This window comes from Giraffa tippelskirchi, chromosome 11 (genome assembly GCF_054371585.1).
Source record: "Giraffa tippelskirchi isolate mGirTip1 chromosome 11, T2T-mGirTip1v1.2.pri, whole genome shotgun sequence".
Lineage (NCBI taxonomy): Eukaryota > Metazoa > Chordata > Mammalia > Artiodactyla > Giraffidae > Giraffa > Giraffa tippelskirchi.
In genome coordinates, this window is record NC_137285.1 from 115,636,055 (window position 1) to 115,660,360 (window position 24,306).

Consider the following 24,306-nt stretch of genomic DNA (forward strand, 5'->3'; position numbering starts at 1 on the left):
GAAAATCCATTAGAACAGCAAACGCTCAGGATTGTGGAAGTTCCTGAAGGAAGTTCAGACCCTGTTGGTAATCCTGAGGGGCACTGTAGTGGCCTTGTCTGACCCTGTGCACTAGGCAGGAGCTTGGATGCTCTCCAAGGCCCCTGGCTGACAGAGATAGATAAGTGTGGGACCCCTATTCACTGTGTCCGGACATGTAGACTTTCTTTGTCTGGAGCCCTTGCTCCTTTTATCTGACTCAGAGCTGAGCCCACCTCCTTCCTCTGCCTCAGGTGCCCATGTAGCACGATGGGGTTGGTAAATTAAGAATTTACCAGATGGAAAGGTCTAATTTTTTTCCCCCTTTCAAAATCACAGGCATGACGGGGTTTTTTGTGTTTTTTTTTTTTTTGCACACATTCTGCTGGACGCATGCTGCATCCATAATATAGAACATTGAGACATCATAAAGGTTTTCACACCTTTCATGTGATAAATATTTTTACCGTCATGCTTGAGAAATGGATTTTGTTTGAAACAGCCTGTTTCCTTTGATGGCTTCTTTGACATGGATTCAAAGCCTTTCCTGGTCCTGCAGGAGCCTAGGGTTGGGAGGGCCTGTTTGTTAACTTTTTTCGAAGGACAAATCCACTTCTTTTCACTGAAATACAGCCTTGGCTGCCAGGGCTGGGAGATTTACGACTCAGAGCAACCATGAAAAGATGTCCAGGGAGCCAACAGCTGCTGGGAGTGGTGGCACTTGGCCCTGGGGCCCCCACAACCAGGGCACCCAGGAGCCTGTGAGCACACCCACCCCAGCCCTGGGTCCTATGGATCCTTCTCCACTGGCCACTGCACTTAAAGATGCAAATGTGGCTGTTGAACCAGAGTACAACCCCATAATATTCTTCATGCAAGTTTGTTTTTACAAGTGTTCTTCTCTCATCTTTGAAATGACACATTTTTAATGGTCTTCCAACATGCGGTGAACAGCCTCTTGGGACTAGAGAAATCTGTTTTCAGAACGAGCCTTTGTAGGCTGCTGTGGGCTGCTGAGATCTGTGTGTGTGTGTGTGTGTGTGTGTGTGTGTGTGTGTGTGTGTGTGTGTGTGTGTGTGTGTGTGTGTGTGTGTGTGTGCATACATGCACCCTTGGATGACGATACAGCCGGTGACAACTGAGCAAAACAGGAAGCCTGCTCTCCTCTGGGAGCCTAGTTAGTAGTCCCAGGCTCTGATGATTAATATCCTCTCCCTCCACACCTGCAGTGCCCCTCTCACCTCCCTGCCAGTCTGACGTATAGGCTGCAGGTGCATCTGCAGATCTAGACCTGGGCACCAGCCTTGGTGAGGAGTATCTGAGGGAGGAGCTGCTGATCTGTCCAAGGCTCGGGCTCTGGGGTTTGGTGGCCTCAGAGGTACTGGGTAGACTTGGGGGTCCAGCAGGTTGTCTTTCCCCAGCACCACTTTGCAGAAATCCTCGAGGGTAGTAGAAGATGCACTGAGAAGGGAATGAGGGCATTCAGGGGCTTGATCTGCTTATATGGTCCAAGAATCAGCTGCTAGTGAGCTGTGTGACCTTGGGCAAGTCATTTAACCTCTCTGAACCTTAGTTTATTTATAAAATAAAAAATCTGAACTAGAGACCTAAGGATACCATTGAACATTCTGCTTCACCAATTCCCATGTGAGCTGAACTATCTTAGAATTGCGTGAAATGGTCTTAGAGATCATTGCACCCCACCCCAGTAAGTTTACCCAAGAGAAAACTAAGGCCTGAAGAGAGGGAGGGACTTGCCCGTTCATAGGATGAATAAGCTGCAGAGTCGGGGCTGGAAGGAAGTCTATGACTCCCATCACCTCTACAGACTGGTTCTCAGAGAGAGGCCCCTCCAGCAGCTTCAGCATCCCCTGGGAATTTGTTAGAAATGCACATTCTCAGGTCCCACCCCAGACCTGCTGCTACATCAGAAACCCTGGGGGCGGGGCCCAGCACGAGCCATGATGCCACAAGCCCTCTGGGTAAGTCTGATCACTCATGAAGGGGAACCACTGCCAGACAGCACACGGCTGCCCCTTTAAGACCAGAAGAAAGACACTGGAAACCTGCAGGCTTCCAGAGAGGCTGAGACCAGAGAGAAGAGGGTAAAGTAGTGTTACAGAGGGCAGGGACACACTCTTCCCAGCTTACCTCAGGCTGCAGGTTTCCCAAAGCAAGGACTCTCCTGTAGCCTGTCCCACACCTAGGAGCTGCAGCTGTTGCAGGCGGTCTGAAGTTGGTCCAGGTTGTAGACCATCTTGCTGCAAAGGAGCACATTTCTTTCTTCCCGTCGCACCTAGCTGTTCCCATCTGCGTATTTGTGCCAGGAGAAGCGTGCCACTTTAACATCAACAGGGTCACCAACTAGTTCATCCCAAGAATTGATGTGTGGAAACACTGTGTTTTATGTGTGAATGGTGAGGTGTATATTTAGTAGAAGTCTGGGTGCTCAGCTCCAGGCTGTCAGCTCTCAGGAAAAAAAAAAAAATGATATGTGCTTCAGAGTTCATTATATCTCCTAGGCAGAATTCTAGGTTTAAAGGGTTGTTTTAAAGTAGCACATAATGGCACCTATAAATCCTCGTTCCTAAGGTACGTACATTTGTCACTCCCTAAAATGAGTTTTTCACATGTTCTTTATGTGGTTGGCTCAGAGCATAAAAACTTGGACCTTTAATGGCTGCTTTCATTCTGCATAATTTCTAATCAAGTCCGTTTCTATTTCCATGAGCGTGGGTGCACAGGCTGAGCTCTGGCTATCCCTACCTGCCAGGCTGTCTTAGCTGTGAGCTCAGCCACACCCAGGCCCAGAGCCTACCCCGTAGAGGGTACAGGGCATGGTGGTCCCAGGCTGGCAAGGAAGCTGGTGTGAGATTTGTCTGCCTGCCAGAGGCCATCACACAGTATCTGGAGTCAGACAATTTCCTGTTCCTTGTCTGCCATGTCAGCCCAGAATGAAATGACTAGTGCTTCTCCCTAGACCCCTGACTCATTCTCTAGTTTCTTGTTAGGACTCGTCACACTTCTTGAATCCCAGCCTTCTTATATCCTTCCCAGCCCCTACCAGGGGGGCAGGCCTGATTCCTCTGTCCTCTATTCTGGCCTTGCCCAGGGTCCTGTTCTCAGTGACTTGAACACCCAGGATCATAACTACCTTGGTCCTTCCCAGATGGGGCTGAATTAGGTGGGCTCGAGTAGTGTCCCATGAGGCCAGTACTAGGAGAGTAAGAGTGGGCCCTCATACAATGAGGCTGAGAGGTGTGTCATAGCCAGTGTCCTGGAGGTGGATGCTCCTGTCCGGCGGGCAGATCCTAGCTAACACTCACCCAGCTTACAAGCTGCCAGGCAGTGCTCTGAGTGCTGGACACAGGTTCCCTCCTCCATTTCTCACTACTACCCTACGAGGTTGGTATTGTTATCCTATTTACTAGTGAGGAAACTGAGGCACAGAGCAGTTATGACCTGGCCTAGTAAATGCAGCAGCCATGAGCCAGTCTCTGCTGCCACTGCACCAGGGGTCAGCAAACTGCAGCCCAGGAGCCAGAGCTGACCTGCTGCCTGCTATAGAAATACTCTTTCTGGAACAAGGCCACACCCACTCATTTACATATGATCTATGACTGCTTTCCAGAGACCAGGGCAGAGTGGAGCAGTTATAACCAAGACCTTGTGACCTGAAAACCTAAAATATTCACTACTGGTCCTTTACAGAAAGAGTCTGCCAACCCTCACATTACATCATACTGATGACTCCCATGAAATCTAACACAGATGGTTTTAGGTATCCGCCAGTATGCAATTTCTCAGATTCCCAGATGAGAAAACTCCCCAAACAATAGAACTGCAGCTTCAGGGAGTTTTGAAAGCCAGAGTTTGGAGTAACCAAATTCACCAATTCAAAGCACAGCAGCGGAGGCAGGGCCGGCAGTGAGGAGCCAGTTGGAGACGAGGGTGGTTTAGTCAGAGCTGGTGGGGAAGAAGCAGGAGGCAGGAGGGCAGTGGCCTCGGCACATGCCTTGCACCTCCCGGGCTCTTGTTCATTGTTCATTAGCTGGTGCATGAGGGAGGTGGGGTCAGGGTGGCTTCAAGGTCAGGGACGAGGCTCCCAGCCACCTGCTGCCCTCATGTGCACCTGCCTCCTTTGGAGAATCTGACTGGCAGCACTGCCCTGGTTTCCTGGGTGGGTGTCCACTCGTGTAGTCCCAGAGCCATGTCAGGGAGGAGACAGCCACTATGCTGAGAGCTGGCACGTGGTCAGCTCTCAACAAATGTGAGCTGTCATTCCTTTGCCTCTCAGGGTTCCAACGCTGAGAGCAGAGTATTAGAATCACACCTTTATAAATAGCAAAACCCACAATGATGGAACTCTTACTAGGTAAGGCAGAAAATGTGTCCCCCCGCCCAAAGATAAGTACATCCCAATCTCTGGAATTTGTGAACGTTACCTGATATGGCAATGGGGAGTTAAGTTTGCAGATGGAATTAAGGGTGCTAACCAATTGACCTTAAAATAGGGAGTGTCCGGGATTATCCAGGTAGGCCCAATGTAATCATGGGGTCCTTCAAAGTGTCAAAGTGGATCAGAAGTCAGAGGGATGCCACGTGAGAGGAATTCAACCCACTGTTGTTTGCACTGGCCATGAAATAAGAGGGTCATGGGCCAAGGACAGCAGGTGGCCTCTAGACGCTGGAATGGAGGATTCAAGGATTCAAGAATTGTCCTCTAGGACATGCAGAAAGGAACACAGCCCTGCCAATACCTTGATTTTATCCTAGAGAGATCCTGTCAGACCCTCGACCTCCAGAACTGCAAGATAATACATTAGCATAAAGTCACTAAATTTGTGGATATTTGTTATGGCAGCAACAGGAAACAAATCCACTGACCAGGACACTGACAGTTTGCTAAGCACTTTACTGATGCGACCAGCTTGCCTTATCTTCACAGTTAACGAGACGTTTTATTATCCCCGTCAAACAGACAAGTTGGCTGAGGTTCAGAGAGATTGACGAAGGTTGCACAGCCTGTCTAGGGCAGAGCTGACTCCGGAGCCCCTGTAGGAGGCTGTCCTTCGCCATGCAGGCCTGGCCCTGCCTGGTCAGGAGGCCTTCTGTGGAAGCCGCTCCCCTTCCCTGCAGTGCTCTCCAGGTGCCAGAGGAGGCTCTCCCTGTGTGTCTTTTCCACAGTGGATAAAGTCGTTCTGCAGAGGCTTCTAATGGCATGGGACCTGAGGCTGTCAGAGCTCCTTGCTTCCGATGATCTCCAAGCTCTTTCCTGCCAGACCCCACTTCTTTCTCTTAGCCATTCTTGGGATTCCTGGAAGAGAAAGCTGAATTGTGGGGGCAAAAGACCTTCAGCTTGTGTCTTACTGCGTCTCTAGAAGTGGAGAGGAGGGGAGATCCTCAACTCAACACAGTACTTTGCTTCCTTATTGTTAGGACTCTTACCACATCAAAGGATGTTTTTAAAAACCTGAAGATCTCCCCTTGGGAGCCCAAGTACAAGTGGAGGCCTGATGTCTTCCTTTTTGAGGAGTAAGGAAATCATCATGGTGATGTGCGCAAGTCCTCCTTTTTCTGTCTGGTAGAACCCAAACACTGGGTCCATCTCATAGACTGGGAAACAGGGATTTGCCCAATGTTGGAGCGGAGGATGGACTGAGGCTTCCTGCCTCTCAGGACCACCTGTTTCCCACAGGATCTCCTTCCCACAGGCGCCTCCCTCTGGCTAGGACAGGCCCGGGGCACCACTTTGGATCCAGGGCTGGGTGTTGGAAGAGAAGAGGGGGAGGGGCACACATCCTGGGCTGTGGAGGTGGCACTGCAGAGCGCAAGCAGAAACAGTCGGGACTAGCCGCTGCTGTTCTGGGGTGAACCACCCCACATATGGAGGGGTGAATCCTACCTCATCATTAGTGCTCCCATGGACTGGCTTTGAGGCTCTGAAGATGCTTCCTGGGCTTCTGGCTTCTTGGGCGAGGCCCAGTCATCAGGCTGTTTAAATGAGAACAACGGTCCTTTATTATCAGCAGGAAGCCAGCCCGCAGGTGATACTGAACACTGACAACGTACATTTCTGGATATTCAATTAGCCCTTTTCTTTTTAACCCCAAATAAAGCATACAACAAGAAATCTCAAGAATGGAAGAGAAGTTTTCTAGAAATCACTTAACTGTACTTTTGAAACAGGTGAATTTTATGGTATGTAAATTACACCCTAATAAAGCCGTTAAAAAAAAAAATAAAAGGAGTGGAAGGAAAGGAAACTGCTTTAAGAATTCTTATCTGGATATTCAGCACTGCCGGCTCCATTATTTCATGCTTAGCCTTCATCCCTCCAAAAGCCGACGTCACAGCGGCTCCCCCCACCAGCCTGGCAGTCTCTTCCTGTTCCACAACCAAGGAAATGCAGACTTGAAGGGCTGGACTGTGGATCTAATCCAGAGAAAATGAAGAACAGATCTAGGAGAGTGGGAGAAGGGGCCCCCAGGACACTCCGGGAGGAGGATGAGGCGACAGGACCATCTGTGCCTGTCCCCCAGATGTCCTTTAGACATAGGGCCCCAGTGCACACGGCAGGCAATTACCTGGGACGTTGGCCTGCCTGTCCTGCTTCCTCCCTGCCTCCTTGTCCCTGGACTCTGGATCTCACCACCAAACACCAAAGCTTCAGCTCTGAGCATCGCCTGAGGGCAGAAACCGAAATAGCAGGCTATAGGACTGGCTGCAGGGCAGAAGACAGGCCCTCTCACCACCCACCCTCAAAGTCTTAACTCTGCCTTGAAGAGGGACATATAGGAAACTGAGGAAAACCATAAAAAATAAAATAAAATAAAATAAAACAAGAGGGCTCCACTGCTTTCTTGGGGAAATATTCCCAAAGGTGCCCATATGGAGGGATCAGAAGCAGAGCTGCCACTTCTAGTGAGTACCCAGTCCAGCTTGGGCAACTGGCTAACTGGTCCTTAGCCACGTGGGCCTTGTCTCAGGTGGCTCGGTCTGTCCCCCAGCAGAGCTTGGCCAGTCCTGCTGTCCAGCCCCAAATCACTTGGACCTCCAGGAACAATCATGCAATGTGACCCCTTCTGTTGCTATTTTAAGATTCATCTTAAAGTCCAAGGAGCAGAGTTGGGCTCAGGGAGAGGTCTGGGCTACAGCCTCTTCTGCAGCTCCTCCAGCCTCAGAGTTTCCACTCAAGGGAGTGGCGGGAGCTAACAGAATGGCTCAGCTTCAAAAGACAGGGTTCCCCAGGAATGTGGTCCTAGAGAGGACAGGCCGTCAGAAATGGGAGGGGCTGGGCAGCATGGCAATGTCTGCTTCACTCCAAGATCCATTTTCTTTCTACTCCATTGTGCAGTCTTGGCGCCGCCCAGATGGGCAGAAGCAGCTGGGTGAGCCTTCACTTGGGCTGCTCCCTGAAGCAGTCCTCCTCACACAGGTATTCCTCCCGCTTTCAGCATCAGGCAGCCTTAGAGGCCTCATGGGCCTTGACTGGGTCTCCAGATGGCCTCCTCATGCCTGGCTGATGAGCCGGGGCTCAGGCTCAGAGCTGCAGCCTCGGGTACATTCATTGCTCGGAGCTTCACAAGCTGCTTTCCTGCCCCAGTTCCCTCCTGTCTCTGTGAATTAGCATGAAGGCTGTCAGGACCTGGATCTGCAATTCTCCGCTCTCATTAGTGGGCTATGTGTCAGGCTCTGTGGGCCTATCTCTGGGACCATATCATGGCATTTCGTGGATGCCCTCTGTGATCACTGGCAGAACTTTCTGGAAAACAGGTCATGTGTGATGAGGCCGGGGCACTAACATGGAGAGCGGATGAGCTGAGTGAAAGGTCTCCAGAAACCCATAATTCTTTTTCACAGAGGCCTCCTAGGAAGGGCTCAAGCAAGTAATAGTCAAATTGTACTAAACTAGCAAGGTATAGACACTAACCAGTTGGCGTAAATGCTGGTCACAGTGTGGAGCAGGATCCTGGGGTGGGGTGGGGAAACGGGGCAGGCATACACCCTTCAGTTGCTGGCTGGTAGAAAGATCTGGATCATTCCAAGAAAAGGACCAGAGCAGCTGGGGTAAGAGGGCCACGTGGAGGGCCTCAGGGAAGCAGATGTTTACCAGCGCGCTGTGAAGGTACTGCAGTGGGTTAACAGCTGCTGTGAACCAGTGCAGACCAACTTCAGCAGCTTCCCATGGCCTGAAGTGCCTCCAGTCCTCAGACCAGACTGTGTATCTCTCCCATGATACGGAGGCCAGGCTGTGGTCAGGAGTATGGTTTCAGCATCAAGCTCTTTCCTGTCTCTAAGCTGCAGTCTCCTCTCATCTGTGATGGGAATGATAGAACCTACATCACGGGGCCACTGCAATGGCCTGGCCTTACCACTGGGCAGGGCCAGTGCAGTGGAATTGGGGTACAGTGTATGAGGGGATCAGCTTCAGGGGCAAGGTTTTGCAGTAAATACCCAAGATTAGCCTGTAGTCCCCTCCTCATTGGACCTCAAATAATTTTTTAGTGGTACTTGGCCACTTTGGACAGAACCTTTGGTGATGGTTGGCAAGTGGCACTTTGGCATATGTGCTTGAAGGTTCAGAAACTATTTCCAAATCACATTATGGCGAATCCAGCCTTTCAGACTTGCTGTTTTTGTTGTGGTTCTTCCTTCCCCATTCACTGGCCGTCCCAGGCCTGCTGAGGTCCTGGCAGCTCCAGTGCTTGTTCTCTAGTTTTTGCTCTGTTAGAGCCATCTGTCCAGAGGCCAAGAAGGACCATTGGCTATGGGAGGCCATGAGCAGAGAGGGGCAGATCATGGCACTGCCCCACTCAACCAATGAGTCTCCAATGAGTGTCCCCAGTGAGTCGGGCTGCACTGGGGCCCCCCTCCTGCCCACAGCACATGGTTGTTCATAGTGAGTCAGGGGAGGTAGAGGGCTAGCTCCCCTGCCCAGGCGTTACACAGGTGCCACTTTTGCCCCGTGTGTGACTGTCCAGTAAACGGCCCTTCAGTAATCCCTCTCAGCCTGCTTCTTCCTAGGACACGGATGAGCACAGGGCTGGGGGAGGAGCGGGCTGGGACCACAGCCTCCGTGCTGTACCCAGAACCCTGCAAACACTGGCTCAGCCGCCCGGCTCAGTTCCTTGTGTCCTCATTTGTGCCATGAATGAGCTCTCCCGTGGGGGCCCTCAGCCTGCTGAATATACACCCCTCTCAGGTCACCCCCTCTGTGAGTCAAGAGTGAACCCCAGCGAGGGCCACAGCCCATGTCTGCCCCTCGGGGACACCTGATCGTTGGATGAGAGATGTCTGTGGGTCTTGCTCCTCACCAGATGTGTCTGGACACCTCTGGACCCCTGCAGAGGACCCAGCCCAGGCACTTCCCTGGGGCCTCTTTGTCACCCTAACTGTGTCAGACATGGCCCTTGTTATAGGTCTACTTTCTTACTAGAGAGTGCGGGGGGGGGGGCGGGGGTGAGTCTAGGACTGGTTAAGGGGAGGCCACTCTGTCAACATGGATGCCCTTATCTGGGGCTACACAGCAGCAGTGTCTTCCAGAGCTGGGACCTCAGGGCAGGGCTATTCATCTTCCTCATCTGAACTCAAGACGTGTCGGTGGAGGAGCACCCTGGTGGGCTGTGGGGCAATGTGTGTCCTTAGCCACTGATGCTCCATGTGCTAACGTTTATTACGTGCTGGGCACTGTGCTAAGCTCTCATATGGACCTTCTCATTGAATATGCACCAATAGTCTAAGACGAAGGTACTATTAGTACCCATTCCACTTTCCAGATGAGGAACTGAGGTGCAGCTGAGCTAATCCAGTAAACGGCAGAGATGGAGTATACATTCTGTCTCTACAGCCAGTGCTCCTAAGGAAACAAAATGAATGGATTAGCAGAGGCAAGTCCTCCTTACCTAAGAGATGTCAAATGTGAGGTATAGAGCAGGGATCGGCATACTTTTTCTTAAAGGACCAAAAAGTACATATTTTCCACTTTTCAAGCCATATGGTCTCTGTCATACTCTGCCTTTGTTATCCTAAAGCTCTATAGCTAAATATAAAGCAAGTGAATGTCATTTGTTACAATAAAGCTTTGTTTATGTAAAAGATGGTGGGCCAGATTCGGCCCTCAGACCATAGTTTGCCACTTGCGGTGTAGAGAAAAGCTTCAATGCCCCTGACAAACTGGGTGACCTCCGATTAGTCATTCATTCTTCATCTATGGTCTCCTCATGTCTAGTAACTAACAACTATGGGGTATTTATTAACTGATTTGTTTTGAAATGATGGACTAATCCCCTTGTAAGAGCCACATACTCTGCTGGGAGCCAAAGATATAGCAAGGAACAAGACAGATGTCCTCCTGCCCTCATGGGGTCCAGCCTGTGAGCATGACAGAGATAACCTTGGGTAAAGACATCAGCCAGCACTGTGCTTGGCTCAGGCAGAAATTCACGAGATATACCTCCTCTTCCCCCTGTCTTGCCCCTGACTCACCATTTGCCACTGCTATCAAATTTGTTGTCACTTGTACCCATACTGAGTAAAAAGGCAAAAGCAGGTGTTGGGACCCAGGTCTTTAAGATGTTTATAATCCATTTTTATGCAATACTGGTCTAATTGTGAATCATAATTTTTTCATTAACTGATCTCATTTTACTTGATAATATCCGTTTATGTATGTGAGAGCAGTAAAACTCCATTTGTGTTAAATATTGTATGTATGATTCAGTTGGTTCACTCATTTAGATTTTTACTACTCCCGATTCCAAACGAATGAACCATCCATCTTTTTAGAAATAACAAGGACCTTCAAGATCAGGTGAGCCCTGTATTTCCTTTCAAATACACCAAGTCGAGGGGCCAAGGGGAGCCTGAGCTCTGGGATGGAGCTTTGAGTAGCACCACAGTCCCAAAAGTTCTTGCTTTGTCATAGAAATGTGCACGTAGTTCACATTTTACTCCTTTAAATGTCCTAGTATGTTTAATATGTCCGAGTTTCCTTCTGTATCTTTAAGGAATATTGGTAACTGAGGTGACAGGCAATGTTCGTCTTTGGAATTCACCTGTATCCAGCCCTTTGCTCTGTAGAGGCCATGCAGCCTAATGGTTAGGACTGCTGCCTTGGGGGACAGACTTCCTCAGATTACATCTCAGCTACTTCCTTCTAAGTGAACCAGGTCAAGGTTCTTATCCTCTGTGTGCCTCATGTTCACTATCTGTAGAATGGAGACAGTGGCAGTCCCCACCTTGTAGGGGGAAATGAGTTGGTATGTGGAAAATGCTTATGGCAGAGCCTGACTCATGGTAAGCAGTCAGCAAGTGCTAGCTCTGATGGTTATCCCAGGAGTTACATGGATGTATGTGCCCAGGACATGGCCCCTGAAAAGGAGAGGTGCTGACACATGTTCACCCAGCACCTGTGAGTACCAGCTCCATGTGCACGGGTTTTGGTGTCTCCCTGACTAAAGTCTCTGGCATTGGTGTGCTCACTCTGCTTTCAGAATCATTGGCTGTCTGATTTGCAAGGAGCTATGACAGCCCCCTCTGCCCATGACATCCTTTGTGCACCTCCAGTGATGGGGCTTCCTCCCCCAGGAGCACCCCTTCTGTGATAGGAGTGTCCTGGGTGCAGGAAGGGTCCCCCTCTTATTCTCAAGCCTCCTCCTCTTCCCAAATGGACTCTTCCAAGAATCCGTCAGGAGGAGGTGGTGGTAAGAGCTGTGGTATGCTGCTCTGAGCTCTCTAGCCTTGAAGACCAAGGGGCCCTAGCCCTTTGCCTGTCTCCAGACTGTACCTTTAAGTTACCTGACATAGGTGTGTTTGCACCTACTGGCTCCATGTTGATAGCTGAAGGGACTTTGGCAAGTGTCCTAAGCCTGCCTCTCCTGTTCTGAACCCTATTCTGCTTCCTCCTGGTCCCTGTCTCACTCCAGGCTCCATTTCTTACTTACATCATGTTTATGAACATAAAAGCCCAGTCCAGTGGCCTTGGCATCCCTGTCCAATTTCTCTGATTGCTGACCTTAAATGGTGGGCCTGACTACATCCCTTGGAATGAGTTCCATAGTCCTGACCAGTCAGTCTGTGTCCTGGCAAAACCTACTCATTATCCCTGGAAAAGAGGGACTTGACCCGCCAGGCTGCCCTTGCTATAGCAACCCTGAGTCGCATTTACTGTGCACTTACTCTGAGACGAGTGATTTATGTACATTAGTGCATGTAATCCTCACAGATCTCAGGAATGAGGGGTAGGTATTATTATTAATATCCCCACATTACAGGTGGGGAAATCAAGGCGTCAAGAGGTTGAGTGTTTGCTTGTGGTCATGTCGCCAGTCAGTAGTGGGGCAGGGATTTGTTTGAATCCGTGTCTATATGAATCCAAGCCTCTGCTCTTGTAGGTAATAATACCTCCTCCATTTTCTTGGAAATTTCCAGGAGAACCATGAACTCTCTTGACCTGGTGTGAGCATTGCCCCTGCAAAGTCTACCAGAGGTCCAATGAGAAGTGCCCAGAGTGTGTGGGGGTTTGGGGATGGTCTGTCTGTCCCCTGTGCCAATGAGCCCCTATCCTGGTGGGCAGAGCCTGAAGTAGCAGGAGGCAATCTGGCCGAGGGTACTAGCAGCCTGATGAATGTCATAGGGTGCAGCCAGGAAACTCTTAGCAGGACCAGACAGTGGAGAGAGAGTGGACTGGCAAGAACTGGGCAAGGGAGCAGGCGCCCAGCTTGGGGACCTGGGTGGGGAACTGTTCAGGACTAGCAGGGAATATGGGTGTGATCTGGGGAAAGAGAAGCAGAAACCCCACTCGAAGGCTGGGACTGGCATCTCTGATGAGAAGGCAGACTGGGAAAGAAGAAGATTCTGACATAAAGCCATGGGGCATCAGGATCACATCCATTGGCTTCCCCTCAGACTCTGCTGGGTGTATTTCTATATCCATTGTGTTAGTGGTTGTTGGGTGGATGAATGGATGTATGGATGGATAAATGAGCTTGGGGGAGCATGAAGATTCTATCCCCTCCCCACACCCAAAGTTGGGGCTAAGATCGTTTTATCCAAAGTAATGGTGAGGAAGGGTAAGGGGTTGTCATGGCATATGCAGGAGTGCACTCTGACCCACTGTCTCCTTATCCCTTCTTTCTCCAGAGGCCCCCGCCAAACCTGAGGAGGCAGAGACTGAGCCCTTCACAGACTCCTCTCTGTTTGCACACTGGGGCCAGGAGCTCAGCCCCGAAGGCCGGCGTGTGGCCCTGAAGCAGTTCCAGTACTACGGCTACAACGCCTACCTCAGCGACCGCCTACCCCTCGACCGGCCCCTGCCTGACCTCAGACCCAGTGGGTGAGCAGAGTCGGTGGCCAGGCCCTTGTCGACCTGCCCGTGGGGAGGTGGGGTCCCCATGGTGCTGGGGAAAGAGCCAGGACTGGGTGTCTGGACTCCTGGTCTCTTCCCAGCTTTAGCTTAGGGTCCTCCCTGCTCGGCCTGCAAGGAGCAAGTCACTCACCCCCTCCTCCTCCAGCCTCAGTTTCTCCATCTGCTAAGCAGTGAGAAGGCTTTCTTCCATTAGAAATAAGAAATTTTGAGGATTAATAACCAAATTTAATCCTTAAGGGCACAAGAATCATCTGGCACTCCTGTTAATAAGTCATTTTAACCCAATTAGTTGCATTTTTATGAACAATTGTTTTTTTCTGTAAATTAGTTTCTTAAAGTACATCCATCTTCCAAGGCTAACAAGTCATTACACCCGACAGAGAAGTCTGTCTTGACTTCTCTCTTTGTTACAAAAGATGTTCCTTTAAGGTTCAGTTAGAATTTTTATTACTCCTAATTATTAAAAATGTGGGCACGTACCACAGCTGAGAAAATCTCATTAACTTTTGTGAGCTCCCCCCTCTGCACTTTCTCTTCCTCTCTTTCTATTTATTTTTAACATTTTCTTAAAGGTGCAAACCACAGTTAGCTTGTGTCTGGAGTTTTCAAGAAAGATCTTGCTTCTGGGTTTGGAGTCTGTGTTCTTTGGGAAGGAGAGTTCAGTTCAGTTTCTTAGACATTTATTGAGCATCTGCTGTATACCCTGTAGTTAGGGATGGTTTTTCTTGGCCCAGGTGAACCTGGCTGGGCTCTAGGGATGAAAGACCATCTAAGGATCTACACAGGGAAAAAGAAGAGTATATGTTCATTTAAAGAATACTTGGGGGCTTCCCAGATGGCTTGGTGGGTAAAGAATCCACCTGCAATGCAGGAGACACGGGTTCAACCCCTGGGTCAGGAAGATCCCCTGGAGGAGGGCATGGCAACCCGCTCCAGTGCTCATGCCTGGAGAATCCTGTGGACAGAGGAGCCTGGTGGGCTACAGTCTATAGGGTCGCAAAGAGTCAGACTTGACTGAAGCGACTTAGCACACACACACAGGACTCCGCAGAGCCCTCAGCCATGATCTTGGCCAGCACAGAAGCTATGGACTCAGGCGCAACTCAATACACATTTTTCCCAAAATAAGAGGAAATGGTAGATTTTGCCAACTGCAGCATGGCTTTAATGATGACTGGTGTTTACATGGTTTGACTGGTTGAGATGTTCTTCTCATGTGGACCACACCAACCTGCATGAAAGTGGGCAGGCAGCTGGCACAGTCCCTTTCCGAGTCAAAGTAGCTGAGGAGCAGAAAGAGTAAGAGTTCTGGCTGACATCACATAGTTGAATAAGTGACTGAGCTGAGACTTGAACCAATGTATCCAGAAGCCAAATCCAGGCCTTTGACCCGAGCCCACAGCTGGGCTGGCCTTGACTGTGCAGGAGACATGCTGAGAGCTGACTGACACTGTAGCCCTTCCACCCTTCTCTGAGAGAGGTGCTCTGCACACCAGTCCTTCCTGTTTCCATGGGAGAGAAGCAGGAGTTGCTGGGTGGAGAGATGAGGCCTCGTGGCCTTTCTCTGAAGTGCAGGGCTCCCTGGAAAGCCCCTTCTGAAGGAAGTGTATTCAGAAAAGGCAGCCCAGCCTGGATTTCCCAAGTTTGCTAAGAAGGTGGTGGCAGATGCGGGGCTGGGGGCCGGGGGGGGGGGGATGTCTCTGAAGGACTCCAGGTGAGCTGAATTCTGTGGTTTCCTCCTGAGCCACTGGAGAGAAGCAGTAATCATAATGGAAAGACCTTTCCTCTGCACAGAACTTTACAGTTTATGGAGCTTCCACACCTCCCCTGTGGGCAAGGCGACTTCTGTTAACCCCTTTTTATAGCCAGTAAAACAGAATCTCTGATAAAAGGCAGAGCTGAGCCTTCCTGCTCTCAGCAGGGGCTCCTGCAGAGGCTCTAAGGACCATGCTTTCTCTTTGCACATGGACTTGGAAGGCTCTGTCTAGCTCTACTTCAGCTGCTGTGCCAGACACACACCCAGGATTCGAGAGCTGTTGGTGGACCACTCGAAACAAGCACATGCTTGGGTAAAACAGTGCCTCTCTTTGTCTGTTAATTTCCATGAAAACATCCCTGCCTTGTAACAAGGTCATTGCTTGCTTATCCCGTTTAACTCATTTTGGAAACATCTTTTCAATATCTTTACTGTCATCCTATTTCAAATTACACTGGCAAACATTTATATAGCATGAGCCATGTTTTCAGGGAAGCGTTTCACACTTTATTTATATTAACTCTTTGATGTCTCACAGTAACCTTCTGGAGTAAGTAGGAGATGCACACTTTACTCTCCTACTCATGACACTTTGACACCAGATGTGAGGGTTTTTTCCCCCATATTGACCAATTCTGTGACACCAGCTGGCTGTCCCTACAATTCAATTAGCTTTAGATGCTACCTACCGGAGTTAGTGTCAGATCCCATAAGTTAAGGGCTCAGTCCCACAAGACTGGCCCCACTTTAGGCACCAGTCACAAGTCCCAGCTGTAATCTGGGATTCAACCCCTCCTTGGTGGTGGTGGTGGTTTAGTCGCTAAATCGTGTCTGACTCTTTTGCTACTCCGTGGACTGTAGCTCGACAGGCTCCTCTGTCCATGGACTTCTCCAGGCAGGAATACTGGAGTGGGTAGCCATTCCCTTTCCAACTCAGGGAATGAACCCGGGTCTCCTGCACTGCAGGCAGATTCTTTTACCGTCTGAGCCACCAGAGAACAAGGGGCTGGTAAAGGGGATTGGATTATTTTCTGCAGCCCCTGGTGGGAGCAACTAGGGCAGAAGCATGCACACCGCCCCCAAAGGAGTTGTGGGTCCTGAGCTGGGGAAACTCTGTGGACAGAAGAACATCGAAGTGGAAAGAGTCAGGACGGGATTACAGCAGGGAAAGAATGCAGCCTGTAACTGGGGCTCTGGATCCTCCTGGGAGGAGGCTAGGGTCCATCCAAGGTAGCTGTGGGTGTTAGCAGTGTTACTACTATGAGTATGGCCACCAGATCTGTGTGTACGGATTAGAGGGTCAGAGGGTCTTCATGCTGCAGCTGCTAAACAGACCTCTGAGATCCCTGAACTTTGGGGTTCAGTAGGACTGGCTTCATGAGCATGTATGGTAGGTAGGCAGGTAATGGCCTCCCAAGGGTGTCCAGGTCCTGATCTCTGGAAACTGTGAACATGGTATATTACATGGCAAAGGAGAATTAAGGTTGCAGATGGAATTGAGGTGGCTAATCAGTTGGCTTTAGAATAAGGAGATCATCTTGAATTATCTGGACGGGCCCAGAGTAATCCCAGAGCACTTAAATGTGGAAGAGAAAGCCAGCACAGTGGCAATGTGAGAAGGACTCAGCCAGACACTGCTGGCTTTGAAGATGAGAAAGAGCTGTGAATGGGGGCAACATGTAGATACTGAAAAAGGCAAGGCCAGAATCTAACAGATTATCACCTGGAACCTCCAGAAAGGAATGCATTTCTGCTGACACTTTGACTTCAGCCCAGTGAGACCTCTGTCAGACTTCTGGCCTCCAGAATTGAAGATAACTAATGTGTTGTTTGAAGGCACCAAGGTGCAGGACTTTCTTGCAGTGGCAGTGTTAGGATCAGGACACTATACAGTGGGCCCCTTTTACACAAGATCCTCAGAAGGCTAATAGGCCCTATTCTTGGTTTACTGTTCCGCTGTTGTTGTGTTAAAATTCTTAGTAAGTTTTCAACAAAGGCCACCATGTTTTCCTTTGCATGAGCCCCATAGGTCATGTATCTGGTCCTGGTGGGGAAGGGGGGCAGTTTCAGGGGAGAAGCTAGGACATGATCGCTAGATTATCTAGGGGTTGCTTCCCCAGGGCCAAGGATTTACACCAAGAGGCACTGTCTGCTCACCAATCCTTCCTGTGTGCCAGGCACTACGCAGACAGATTAATGTCTATTTTCTCCTTTAACTTTTATCCTTATGTCCCTATGGGGTAGTTATTATTATTCACATTTTATATAGGAGAATGCTGAATATTTGCAAGTTTAAGAAACTTGATCAAGTTCCCAGTGTTTTTACATAGGTCTGTGTCTCTAAGATGCTATTCAACCCCCTTGCCCCACCCTTCCTAGGGGAGCTTTTCTGATTTGGGATCTTGGCTCTGTGGAGATGACCCAGAGGTCTTTGGAAGATGAGACCTCCATGACGGTTGCCTCAGGACAAAGGGGCAAAATCAACACCCTGAGTAATGATTCTGCTGCTGCATCAAAAATGCTAACTACACAGACACAGGAGGAAATACTTCTTAACTGGGGCAATCTGGGAAAATACTCGTGGTTCCTGGTTAATTAAACATATTATGGACCAATAGTATTCTTAAATATAATGTAATCTTGAGCAATATTAATGTCTTAAAATAGGGAGGTGGATAGTTTTGTTCCACTCTGCTACTCAGATCAAAGCTACAGAATTGGATTTTATGGGATATAGAGAAAGTGAGGTAAGTTTAGAGGAGAACAACTCAAGAGGAAAAACTGGGTAACATGACAGACAGATGAAGTTTCTGCTAGATTATAGAGTAATATGTAAAACCCAGTTGCTTGAATTCCAAGGCCAGGTCTCTCACTTCTAAGCTGGTTGACCTCCAGCAAGTTAACTAGCCTCTCTGTGCCTTGGTTTTCCTGTCTGTAAATTGGAGATGGTAATACAAAGATTGAACATGTAATATATGTAGATGCCTTAGAACATTGCCTGACATCACAGTAACTGATATTTAACTTTTGTTACTCTTTATCTGGATCTCTGGGCTTCCCTGCTGGCTCAATGGTAAAGAATCTGCCTGCCAATGCAAGAGATACAAGAGACCTGGGTTTGATCCCTGGGTTGGGAAGATCCCTTGAAGGAGGAAATGGCAGCCCACTCCAGTATTCTTGTCTGGAAAACTCCCTGGACTGAGGAGCCTGGCAGGCTACAGTCAAAGGGGTCATAAAGAGTCAGACACGACTGAGCGACTGAGCACATCTGAGTCTCTTGTTTGTAAAAGAGATGGCCTGGGAGGCACAGTCATGACTTTAACTACTAGAAGGACCACTAAGCAGACAAGGAGTCACATGGGTCAGGCCTTCCGCCCTGACACTAGGTGAGAGGAGGGCCAGGCAGGCATTGCAAGATAGATCAGAGTGGTTTCTCCCCAGCCCCAGAGTTCTGAGTGTCAGAGGCTGGAGCCAGGCTCTGCTGGAAAGCAGAGATGCCCGATCCTCCTTCTTCCCACCTGCAGTGCCTGCCTTCCCCACCTCCCCCGTGTTCCCCCGCTCTCCTTGTCACAGGCCTGGCCTGCTCACCCACAAACCTACCACATGGAGACGCTTGGTCCCTTCTGTGACTTCTCCACCAGAGCCAGCTGACTTTTGTTTTCTGGGTGCTGTCTGTTGTAGTCCCAGCAATCCCATTTTCCTGGATTTCTAATAAGTTTTAGGAATAAATGATTGCCCTGCTTCCTGTTGGCTGTTTACATTTTAATTGATTCATTTCCCTCCTTCTTCTACTTACAGTCTATGTTTGATACAGCAGATCCTTTCTCCAAATCAGTAGAGTCCCACGGAAGGATGTTTGTAGAGCTTCTGATTCTAAGTGAAAGCTGGACATTTTGATGATCACTTCTACTTAGAATTTTACCTGTTGTTGTTCTGGTGTCAGATGCTCTTCTGAGATGAGGCTGGCCTGTCTCTCTTGCCTTGTAGATGATTAAAACTCCTGTCCATTATCTCTTCCACATCTGAGCCAGACATGGCTTCCTACCAGGACCCTGAAGCCCCTGACTACACTAAATATCCCCACTGCCTCCACGACCCCTCTGGCTTATTGGATGATCTAGGCTTATTGTTGTGGTCAGGCAGGGAGTAAATGTTCAATTCCATGATTCCATTCTGTTAGGCTGTGGTGGAAATCCCACCCACGGGGTTTTCCTGGGCCTGCATTCATTCTACTGTTCACTGCTTGAGCATTTGTTCAATTGTTCATTCAGCCAGATACTGGGTGCTTCCTGAGTTTGTACTCTGTGCTGGATGCTGCATGAGGCACGGGGTGGGGGTGGGGGGCTTGGTGAGCAAAGCAGATGTGGTCTTGATCTCATGCAGCTTATAGTCTAGTAGAGATACTGACATCTGTTAAATAATCACATAAAAGCTAAGTGGCAATAGGATATATGTAGCATGAAACTAAAACAAAGGAGCCTGTAAGAGTCTAACAGGGATCCCATCCCAGTCCAGGAAGTGCACTGTGTCTTTCTTTGCTGGGTTATCTGTGTGCTCTCAGGGAGGAAGGTGCTGAGCTTACTCAGGTGACAGCAGGTGGCTGGGATTCTTTGTAGGCTAGTGTCTACACACAGTCGCATAATCACACCATTGGAAACCACACACCCAGGCTCTGGAGGAGGGCAGAGAACACAGCTTCAAACAAAGAGTGTGTTTGGGGATTGCTATCTCAATGGGCACAATGAAACAGGAAGGCAGTTTAGGTTTCACATGGCCAGTAGAGCTTTATTCTAATAGTCCACATCATCCTCCTAGATGCACTGTGTCCACCCTGTCTTTCATCAGAGTTGACCTGGAGTGACTTCCAGTTTGTCCCTCCCTCCACTGGGTCTCTGGGTTGTCACAGCACCAGTGTCTGGACAGATAAATCTCTAGATGGTCGTAGAAGGAAGGTGCAGACCCTAGTTTAACAGGACCTTTGAGCACTGACTTTGGAAGCAAATGAGCCCAGGTAGAAGCCCTGGAAAATAACTTGCTGTCTCAGCCCAATTGCCCTCATCTATAAAATGGGGATAAAATGTTTATCCTATAGGACTTTAGGAAAGAATAAAAATCAGAGGGGGGGAAAAAAAGTAAAAATATACATACATCTCTTAGTATGATTTATGACGCATCATAAGCACTCAGTAAGTGGCAATTATTAATGTTGTTACTTCCAGATATTCTGTGCAGAGTCCCTGAGCAGTAGGGGTAGCAAGCACTGTGCAGTCTCTGAGCTCCAGAGGTTGCAGAGATAGAGATGCCAGCCACCAGGAGTGGAAGTCTTGACTGCACGCATGCCCAGTGAGAACCCCCACACTGCTCTCATCCTTGGGTCTCATTAAGTCCAGCAGACTGGATGCTGGCAGGCTGGGAGCCTATCTAATCTGGAAAGTTCTGTCAAGCCAGAAATGTAACCAAGAGAGGTCAGAGGAGAATCAAGCAAGTCCTGTGGGTGCAGGTGGGAGGGTGGAGGCCCGGGTGAGGACACAGATGGCCATGAAGGGATAAGAAGACACTGCTGATCCCAGGGTGCCATCCTTAGGTGGTCAACAGTGCAGCTGAACCCTTGTGTGCTGACTGCGGGTACAGGGGAGACCCTCAACCCTACCTAGGAGAAACCTAGGAAGAAAGAGAGGCTGGGGGCACTCAGAGGAGTGAGTATTCAGGAGAGTGTTATGTTCTCTCTGCTTGGTCCAGGTGGGTCCCTCCTCTGCTCCCAGAACACAGGCATAGACCCAGTTCCCCAAACACATTGGCCAGCAGCCCCCAGCTTACGTTCTACTCTGATCTTCACACTGGAAGGGGTCAACCGGCCTCCACGAGTCATGCTTTGATGCACTGGGAGCTCATAGATTTGCCAGAGACACAGGAAGAATCCATCCCTCCACTATGGAGGTATCTGGCTGCTGCCCTGGCTGGTACCCAGTTCCTGGGTGCCTGATTTGGCCTCTCTTAGTCTGGCACTGCCTCTCTGCCTCTCGCAGGAAATGGCATCACTAAAGGCCTCGACATAAACTTGCCTCATGAGCGGCTCAAAACCGTCCTGGGGAGCTCTGCTGGGAGGCTCCCGTCCCCGCACCACCTCTGTGTGCAGGGATCGATGCAGTCGATTTTATCAGGACCATCAATCCCGGCTTATTAGACAGCCACAGTTCTCCTCACTCAGAAATGCCTTGTTTTTATCTTTAGTGGAAAATGGGTTAACTTTGAACAAGAATAAAATTACAAAGGGAACTTTTATGGCTTAATTTTACAGGCGAATGTGCCTCTTCTCAAAATGAGTAAGGGACCAGTCTGGTACAGTCAGGCTTTCTCAAGGCGTATAAGTAAGGAAGGGTCGGTTACATCTGGTGGCTCCTCCGATTCTCATGTACCCTGGCCCTTCTCTGGAGAGGTGAGCAGAGACGGGGGTAGACAGAGGCAGACACCAGAGCAGGTGGGGATGGCAGGCTCTGGGAACAGGCTGTGCTGGCCAGACTCCAGCAGACACAGGGGCAGAGGGAGATCATTGGTGTGTGAATATAAGAGGCATAGCCCTCAGGTAGAGGCTGGGGCTGGTTGTTGGGTAAAGTGGCCAGATTTTGAAGCAGAAGCGCTGGGCTTGGTCTGGAACAACCCTCCTCCATAGCAGCTCTTAAACATGTGTTCCTTTGGCAGGACTCAGGATGCCCTGCTGCAGGCAGGCTCCAGTCCTCAGTTCAGTATCCAGCAGTAATGATGGTGGGTGGGACTGGCAGGTATGAGGACATCTCGTCTGAATGCTGGTCTTCCTCCCTCTTTTTGCCTCTCCCCTCAGCCCTGTAAGTTCTGCTTCAATGTTGAAATGAAGATAGGAACCGGGACTATGTGTATCCATTGTATGTGTGTTGGGTGCTTTGAAACAGAAGCCTCAGTTTATTCAGCAGATGCTGGCTGAATGACTGCTTGCTGATGGCCAGAACAGTGCCAGGAAGAGCATGGGCAGTCGTGAGCAAGATCCGTGCCATCAAGAAGCTGTGGTCTAGTCATAGGATGGCCAACCATCCTGGTGTGCTTGGGATTCTCAGTGTTGAAACTGGGAGAGTCCTGGGCGGACTTGGATGAGTTTGTCACACTGCCTAGTCACTACTACAGTGGTAATCGGATATATGTGTATTGTGGCATTTGGTGATGGCCAGGTGCTGGCTAGGAGGAAGAGGAAGTTTGCAAACTACTTCTTTAGTGAGATGTTTTCCGTTCATCACATATGAAAGAGAAGATCCTGAACTCTATGGAGAAGACACCTAAGTGATCATTTCTCCTGCCTCCCTCTGTCCCTGTCTCCATGTGAAAAGACATGGAGAGCAGGGGCATGGCTTGCCCAGGATCACATAGCAATTCGGGGCACAGCTGGGTCAGTGCCTGGGTGGCTTTATCCATCCCTTCTTCCCCACAATGCTCTCTCCCTATAAACTAGCCCACCTCATCTTTCTTATCCTGCCCACCCTTCTTCACCTCTCTACTCATGGAGACCCAGGTTTAGGTTAGATGCTGTGCAGTCTGGAGAAAAAGCACCGAGGCTGATCCTGGGAGGGCCTTGAGTGACTCTCTGGAGAGAAGGGAGGGAGGAAGGATTTAAGAAGCTTGGTACATTTAGCCAGAGGGGATCGCTTAATTATAATTCAGAGGAACTTAGAGCTGCTGGAGATGGAACGTGAGCGACTGGGGCCAAAATCCCAGTGAGGGAGAGCAGGAGAAGGAAGGACCTGCTAGTGAGAGAAGAGCTGACTCTCCTTCTAGGGAGGAGGCTTATACAAAAGGGAGAGAGCTGAGATCAGTGACATGCATGTGAAATTCAGGCCTTATGCAGACATACCTTGTCTTATTGCATTTCACATTATTGTGCTTCACAGATACTAAATTTTCTACAAGTTGAAGTGTTGTGTTATCATGTGATGGTTAGCATTTTGTAGCCATAAAGCATTTTTAAATTAAGGCATGTACATTGTTTTTTTCAGACAATGCTATCACACACAATATGCTATTGTGTAATGGAAACATAACTTTAAATGCACTGAGAAAACAGAATATTCATATAACTCACTACATTGTAGTATTTGCCTTATTGCAGTGGTCTGGACTCAAATCTGCCATATCTCCGAGGTATACATGGATAAAATAAATAAACGTGTTGGTTTAATTCTGAAAACCTACTATATGCCAGACTCTGGTTTAAGGTTGGGAGCTAGCACAGTAGCAAAATAAAGTCCCTGCTCTCAGGGTAGGTCATTATAGTGGGAGGAGACAGAAATGAACACACACAAATGTGATTGATGTACTCTCCTAGGCGTTCTGTTATGTTCAGAAGGGGTTGTCATATAGCAGCTGAGTTTGAAAGAGTCTTGCATGTAAAAATAGTGATCAGTAGAGTTTAGCTTGAAAAACAAATATAACATTCCTGCTCTGCTTGGAGAAAGATCACCAGGAGATGGATACCAGACTTGGCCGCTCAACCCATCAGGATGGCCATGGCCATTACTGGGAGAATTCAACTTGGAGTGGTTATGTGGAGCTTTAAAAAAGAAAAGAGAGGAGTGGAAGGCAGAAACCCCTAACTCTGAAAAACACTTGGGAAACACCTGAGGCTTTAGATACTGAGGCTCTGAGAACTCAGAGGAAACCCCTGGAGGTGTAGGAACAGACTAGGGTCAGTCTCATGGCTGGTGGAGTTAGTGGGGCAGACAGTTAGCGTGTACTGATATAGTGACCTTATTAGGAGCTGTTCATTACACTTTCAAAAAGAAAAATAAAGGTCATGTGCTAGTAGTCTGACCATGTAAAGTGTTTTTTTAAACCTCAATTAGCAAGTAGGTTGTGTGTTAATACTTCTATCATTTTCCATTCCTAAGGAAAGGCCAACTGTGGGTCTTGATAACCATAAGTAAGCACTAGCCAGAAGAATTATTTGACTGTTAACCACCACCTTTTAATTGCTGTTTTAACAGTACTATTCACAACAACAACACGTTTTTTGAAAGGGTCTGATGAGCTTGAGGAGACATCCCAGCCTTTCTCCTTCATTCAGGTCCCTCCCTTATCCTCCTCATCTCTTCCTCCCTTCACTGCAGTTATCTGAGCTGTCTCCCTCCATCATCTCCTCTCT

General features: G+C 49.0%; 1 protein-coding gene across 12 annotated transcripts in view; it reads left to right on the forward strand.

Annotated features, from left to right (window-relative positions):
• Nucleotides 1–24,306, forward strand: part of GALNT18 (polypeptide N-acetylgalactosaminyltransferase 18) — a 468,216-nt gene that overhangs the window by 277,390 nt on the left and 166,520 nt on the right. For all 12 annotated transcript variants that reach the window (XM_081545252.1, XM_081545250.1, XM_081545251.1 and 9 more), the window contains one exon: nucleotides 13,162–13,354. In XM_081545252.1, the coding sequence (XP_081401378.1) occupies nucleotides 13,162–13,354 (193 nt within the window). The remainder of the gene's footprint in view (nucleotides 1–13,161; nucleotides 13,355–24,306) is intronic.